Here is a 7074-nt window from a genome sequence, read left to right as displayed (position 1 = left end):
AAAGGGCCAACCTTTTCATGTGAAACATTTCACCAAATTCACCTGGTTTAAAAGAAATTTTGAATATGGTGAAATTCATTAGTAACCTTTTGTTTTTTAACCTCCCAATTCGGAGGGAGCATCTATTTCACATATATTTCTTCCCAATTCCTCATGATTAAAGAGCTATTTTGAAAACACCAAAATGGTTTAAATTGTTTTTGAACCACCCAATTGAAAAGTGAACTTCTCTGACTATACATTTTGAACTGCCATAGGATGAGGACATGAAATTATCGAAGTAAATCTTTTTAGATTTAGTTTTTTATTCTTTTTTGCGTTAAATTTTTTATTGTCAGCATCTTCTAACTTATGGTGTTTTTCACAATGAATAGCCAAAAAAGGTGAATTTTCTTGGTTTTACGTGTTATTTCTTTTGTTTTATTCAAACCTCCTCCAATTTAATATATTAATATTCTGATTGTATACACGCAAATATCTCAACTTGTTTCCATGAAATCTCTAGTTTTTTATAGGTGAACTTTCTAACAGTGAAAGTTGGGACATCTTTATCCGTGTGTGGTGAACTCCCCGACATAATTTTTAATGTTAATGTTTCATTTTTATCTTGTTTTGAACTACCTGATTCTGGTCTCTAAACTTCACTCTTTTCTATATACCCCTTGACGGGGTTATACCTACAAGGTAGGCCCATACATACATATGGGCCAACATAAGGCCCAGACAACCAAAAGTATGGTCCATAATACAAAGGGCCAAGGGGCTATCACCCACTCCCATTGGAGCTACAACCCAAGACATCAAATGCCATAAGTGGTACCTACCAAGGGACCAAGTTTCTAGAGACAGATTACCACCCCCGACAAACGAGAACCTACAGTGGGTCACCAGGAAAATGAGAGTAGTTGGACAACCTATAGTTGGCTGATCCATAGGATTCCATGACCCCATGATGCAACCAATATAGTCGTTCCCCAATAATAGAGTAATCTAGTTAATTACAGCCGTTACTAGTAAGTAATCCCCACTAACAGCCGGTCATGCCTTAGACCATCAATTACATTTACTACTAGCCCTATAAGCTGGAGGAGGGCACCAGGTTGTGGGTTGAACTCTCTTGCATTGTACCTTATGACAAGATAAAAGAGCACAATAGGAGTACGGTATTACCTCCATCGGAGAGGGCTTGAACCTGAATAAACCCTTAGGCGTACTCCCATCTGTATTTTTTTGTAAGTATGGCTATGTCTACATACACACCCCTATTTTATTGTCATGATTATATACACTGATAATTGGGGCAAGTGTCAATCAACATCATGGTGCAGATGGTTTATTCATCTACTCCCACCAGTAGCATCCGCTTCGACGTCCTTGAGATTGATAGTGATGGCTCGGCATGGCATCTCGATGCTACATTGAATAGTGTTGACCTGCCATCATGTGGGAGCATCTATTACTGGGCTAATGACCCGAGCATTTTTAGCCCCCCCTCCCATCTACGTAGCAGCCGGCTAGACTAGCGTCACGGTGATGACCCACAAGTGTTTTCTTCCTAGTTCATTGCAAAGTCTTTTTGTATTGCTTCTTTTTTCCGGCTCGAGTTTGGCCAAATAGCTGGGATGCCTTGTGTCACAATATGCTGGTAGAGTTTAGTTCAGCTAAATTTGCCTGAGAAGCACGCCAATTAAGCCTTCGGGATGAGGAGGAAGTAAAAGACTGGCCCACAAGAAGTGTAGAGATCAGACATAATGTTAAAGCATGGTGGAAGCACAAATTAATTTAAATAACAACTTTGGATCAGCAATAGAAAATTTGACATAATGCAAACATAGAGTTTTTATGTAATTTTTTTGGTTTTCAAAGCTTATAATACTTTTAACCTATTTGTATGTTTTTTTCAAGGAGGCAGGACGTCCTCTTGGCCGAGATGTACTGCTTGTTATTCTGCTCTGGAAAGATCTTTTTCATCCTGTAGTTCGGCATCTAACCCGCCGATTTGCACCTCGGCGTTGGCAAAACAAAGTTGATGGCTGAACAAGTTCCCTAGGAAATACGATCCTAGGGTCGGCCATGTTGCCCAATCCAGGTCTCGGGAACTAGTGCATTGATTCTTCAGTGCAGAAATTTTCAAAGTGCAATATGCTTTCCAAGGAGATTATGATCGTCAAGTTGGTCAGTCGCACCCGACTTGTGTTCTAGGGGCTATTGCACACCGCGTTTCTATTCTTAAAGTATGCTGCCGAGTAAGGATTCGATCCTCAGGACAATTATGAATTGACGTGAGTCTCGGGGGCTATTGGGATCAGTAGTTTTAAGCCGGCATGCGCCTTGATGACTACTATCTACACATCTCGACAGAGAATAAATTGCACCAAGTGGAAAAATTTCATGACAAGTTGCCGCCCGGAAACTGGTTCCCACGGAAGCTGACAATCTACATCAACAACTCAAGACTGAGGTGGTGCACCACTTTGAAATAATTCTGGCATGTAAGCCATTGTAAGAGGCACCATTGCATGGGGAATGTTTTTTAAACCAGGGGTGTGGCATTAAAATAACAAGGCATTTAAGAAAGGCCGATAACTTAAATGGGCTCCTCGGATGCCCGGCGTGTATACTCCTTAGATGTACTTCGGTGATCCACAAGGACAAAGATGGGAGGATTTGTTGAACCAGCTTTCACGACCGGCAACCAATGATGAGGATCACTTCGGAAAAACCAAGGAGCGTCCCCCGACTACAAGATCGGTTTAGGGGCTAATAATTGTGTCCTGGACTAGGGGGTACTTACCATGTCGACTCCCAGCCAGGCGGTCCGGGCCAAGGACCACTTTGTCGATTCTGTCCTAGGCCACTTTGGGCAGCCTATGACGCATACAATGGAGATTCGACAAGAGTTGGCATACAGGACGACGACTCCTCTCCACTGATGCAACGGACTAGGACTCATGTTATCCTAGGCCTCTGGTACATTATACAAGCTGAGGCTAGGCTAGTCAATAGATCATTATACTCTTACACAACTATCTCATGGTAGATTGTTGTAGCACTTACACCACTAAGCAGGATGTAGGGTACTGATGACCTGCAAGTGCACAGAGATGTTGTAGCACTTTCTGGATAAGTGAAGTGTCAAACCCACAGAGAGCTGATAGGAAGCAACCACAAACCCCGCAACTATGTTGTCACTTAACATAGTTACGTACGCACCCAAACTGTAGTTTAGAAATAACCTACTTTAGTAAGTTGCTAGGAAGACAAATAAAAGGGTAGTGTTTATCTATACTACAAACAAGAAATAAAAGACATAAAATTAAAGAGACTAAACTACATGAAATGGTGCTTCCGTAGTAAACTTCTCGAGGGAATCAGAGTCATCACCATAAGTATGATGCTGACAACACATGATAAACATGTCTCTCTAGTTGTATCACTAAGCCACATATATATGATCTCACATGGGCGGAGCCAATAAAATATGCATCCTCATTAAGGTTACAACGTACATTCATGCCACCACCATGGTCCCCCACTCCAGTTATCACAACAATTATTAAGGGGAGTTGTCATGGCATTAAGTTCTAGGGTTCTCCACTAATCCCTGTTGCAATGATCTGGGAGGAATCAAGAATAAGTCTTGTCAGTACCTACCCTCCAAAACTACCCTGATCACCAATATGACTTGCCTCAAGTCCACAAGGGGCTAATATTGTGCGAGCGCTCTTCACGACACCATGAGACAATCAACACGATACATATAAAGATACACTACACCACGCACTAGAATTCCCTACTGATGTCTGTTGGGAAAAACACAGTATTGCCGACCGATAATCTATCAATAAAATTTCTAACAAACTGTGGGTCGGGAAACCTCTATATAGTGACCTACTATCGGTCGGGAATGCTAAACCATATAACATCCAACAATCGATCGGGAATTCTGTTATGCCCGCCAGGCCATCGGTCGGTGAATAACCCCGACCAACCATCAGACGCTAAATGGGCCTCGCGCGCGAACGCCAAATTTGTAGCGCCAATAACCGGCCCAACCCGCGAAGATTTTTTCCCAAAAATCACAAGCACGCGCAGAAGGTAGCCAAATCCCTAGATTCGTTCCCCACGCACGCTGCCTGGGGCTCCCGCCGGTCGATCCCACGCCGTCCCACCGCCGCCCCGACACCGCCCGGGGCTACCGCCGGTCGATCTCGACGCCGTACCACCGCCGCCCCATACCGCCATGCCTCTACAGCGCCGCCCGACGCAGCCATGCCTCTAAACGCCGCCGTGCCTCTATAGCGCCGCTCCACGCCGTCCTGCCCCTTCAGCGCAGCCCAACGTCGTCCTGCATCTCCACTGCCGGCCCAACGCCTTCCTGCTCTCTCTCCGGGTGGCCGCCTCTCTCCACGGCCACATCCAGCACAGTTGCCGCCTCCTCCCTGGCCCGACCTCCCCCATGTCCACCACGAAAGCACACGCAGCGGTGGCGGCGATTTGGATCGGGGCAGCGTGCGGCTGGGCAAGGGCATCGATGCGGCTGAGGTATAACTCCTCCCTCTCTGTCTTTGCATCCCTCCTTCTATCTCTCTCTTCTGGAGGCGTATTTTGACAGTTGCTGGCAGGGAAAGGATTACTCCGGCGGCGGGGAACGGGGAGCTCCGGCGGTGGGAAACGAGTAGATGTTCCAGTGGACAAGGCACCTCATGCTTTATTATTCTCTGGTTCTCCGATTTGCTGTGTACTGCTGCCAGCTAGTCTGATTGTGAGAAGCTTTATGGCAGCGATATGAACTAATTTTAGAAGTTGAGCTGTTGTGTGCAAATTTTGTTTATTTCCAGTGCAAATTTTGTGGTACCGATATGAACTAATCTTTTTTTTCCATTGGTCATTTAGTTCACCTTTCACTAAGAGTCATGTTTACGGTGTTACTCTTGTTATGCTTCTGCCCAAGATAAGTTAATTTTTGCTCTTCCAAAAAGGTTCCCCGGATATGTTTCCTGTTTTGTGCTTAGTCTGCCATGATGTGTTTAGTCTGCCACCGTGTTTAGTGTCTCTTTGTGCTTGATAAGAGGATTGTTCAAATGTAAAAACTTTCTTTTTACATGAGATGACATGGCTTTTGCCCCCTGTTTTCGCTGACTTGGTTTCTGCAGGTAGCATAGTGTATAACTGCTGGTAACATTGAGTCGTCAAGGAGAAGTAGCAGGAGGAAAAATGGAAAGCGCAAGTGGAAGCGGAAAAGCTAAAGGTGGTGGGGGTCATGGAGGAACATCTGAAAGCGGTAAGAGGTACAAGTTTGATGCCGCGCTGATTGATGCACAACTTATGAAAAGATGTGACAGTAGAATTAGTGAAGCTGACTGGAAGAACCTTATTACTTACTGGAGATCTTCGGTATTTGAAGTAAGTCATCCCGCTGACTAGAAAACTGTAGTATATGCATCCACACTCTGTTCTGGACCTAAATATATGTAGCAAATGCTGATTCCTTGTAACATACTCTGTTCTGGACCTAAATAAACAAATATGCATGTAATCATTAGTTGCAATTATTGGTCAAACAATATATATGATATCAAAACAGTAGGCAGTGTTGTTGCCAACATGTCTAGTCATAATAAATCTCCTTTCCTTTTTTTCTTGTAGTCTCGCAGTGCTATCGCCAAAAAGAATCACACAAGTGTCTCATACATCCAGCAGCAAGAGTCATGCCCGTGTTACTAAAGAAAATGACAAATAATTACCCCAATTAAAAGTGATATGCCACTGTGTTTCAGTGACTAATGCATGTAAAATAAATAAATGATTATAGGCTGTCAAACTTGTCCATCAGCCTCGAAGAGATCAAGTTTATATCGAGACAAATACATGCAAGAAAGGGGATAAGAAAGGGAGTTATGTGCCGCAGGCAGAAGCAACAATTGTAAGTCACTTTTGCCATGCTTTCTCTGTATTACTCAAAAATTGTACAAGTAAAATTTACATAGCAAGTAAATATAATACATTTTGCAGAAATATCTCATAGGAAAGCTGAAAAGCGCACTGAATGGAAGGAAAAAGCATTCAAGAAGGTGATCTGTTTGCACATGTATGTGGAATGAAGGAGCCAAGGGGTCGTGTTCGTACTTCTGTATGCATGGACTGGTCATGAAACTCCTGTTGCTCAGGCAACAATTTCCAAATTTGACCCGTATTTGGTCAGGCAAGGTTCGCTTTTCCTTTAATCATGCATATTGATTATAATAGTCTTATGCTATTTTAACCTTTGCACTGTGCTTTGTACATATAACTTATACTATGCGCAAATATATTGTTTCCATGTAAGAAAGTGTGATGAATAAAAATAAGTCAAAAAATATATACAATGCCTTCTGAATCTGAGCAATATCCCCACAATTTTTTTTCTGTATCACAAGAGACCACCATGATGAGTATATGTGTTCCAATGAGCAGATAGTGCTAGCTTAATTTATGAATAATGGAAAAATATATTGAGGCTGTGAAGAAGGCTGCCATCGAGACAAAGAGCGAGCACCCCAAGGATTAATGCGTGGCATAGAAGGTTATCAAAAGAACTATGTCTTTTTGTTAATTAATTTCCTAGATAAGTACACTCGCACATGCATCTTTGCGACAAAATAAAAACTAAACTACTCTCTCTCTCTCTCTCTCTCTCTCTCTCTCTAATGTTATCAAAAGTACTAATTGTGAATTTCATCTCTATTTTCTCCAAAAACTCTGTTTGGTATCCCTTTCACTGTAAGTTTATTACTATGTGATTAGAGAAATTAAGATGTATATGTGCATACTGTAAGAACATGATCAGTGGTGTACAGATCCTATGAAGTGAAATACCCAACGCAGTTTATACTCAACGCAGTTTATGTGTACAGATCCTGTGTGCATATTTTCGTTTTTCCTAGATTTATAGAACAATAGCATATGCGGCATAAGCAAAAACTGTATGTGATGTAAACTATGGTCTAATGATTTAAGATCGTCATAGTTATTCCCAACTAATAATCTCAAACACAAAAAAGGTACCCTGTGTGTATGCACAGGTCGATGAAA

The 7074-nt window shown here is 42.5% G+C and overlaps 1 protein-coding gene across 9 annotated transcripts in view; it reads left to right on the top strand.

Moving 5' to 3' along the window:
• Positions 1-4085: 4085 nt before the first annotated feature.
• Positions 4086-7074, top strand: part of LOC123156656 (uncharacterized) — a 4723-nt gene continuing 1734 nt past the window's right edge. For 2 of the 9 annotated variants that reach the window (XR_006478311.1, XR_006478316.1), the window contains exons 1-4: positions 4706-5406; positions 5816-5926; positions 6016-6210; positions 6457-6565. Coding sequence is in view for 1 of the 9 variants with exons in the window: in XM_044574808.1 (XP_044430743.1) it covers positions 5218-5406; positions 5816-5926; positions 6016-6078 (363 nt within the window). In the remaining 8 variants the exon portion in view is untranslated. Of the gene's footprint in view, positions 4546-4705; positions 5407-5815; positions 5927-6015; positions 7065-7074 lie in introns of those variants that run through there. The other 7 variants (XR_006478309.1, XR_006478312.1, XR_006478310.1 and 4 more) reach the window with 5 other exon arrangements.

This window comes from Triticum aestivum, chromosome 7B (genome assembly GCF_018294505.1).
Source record: "Triticum aestivum cultivar Chinese Spring chromosome 7B, IWGSC CS RefSeq v2.1, whole genome shotgun sequence".
In the NCBI taxonomy this organism is placed as follows: Eukaryota; Viridiplantae; Streptophyta; class Magnoliopsida; order Poales; family Poaceae; genus Triticum; species Triticum aestivum.
The sequence above is the reverse complement of the archived record's forward strand: the minus strand, read 5'-3'. Positions and strand labels throughout refer to the sequence as shown.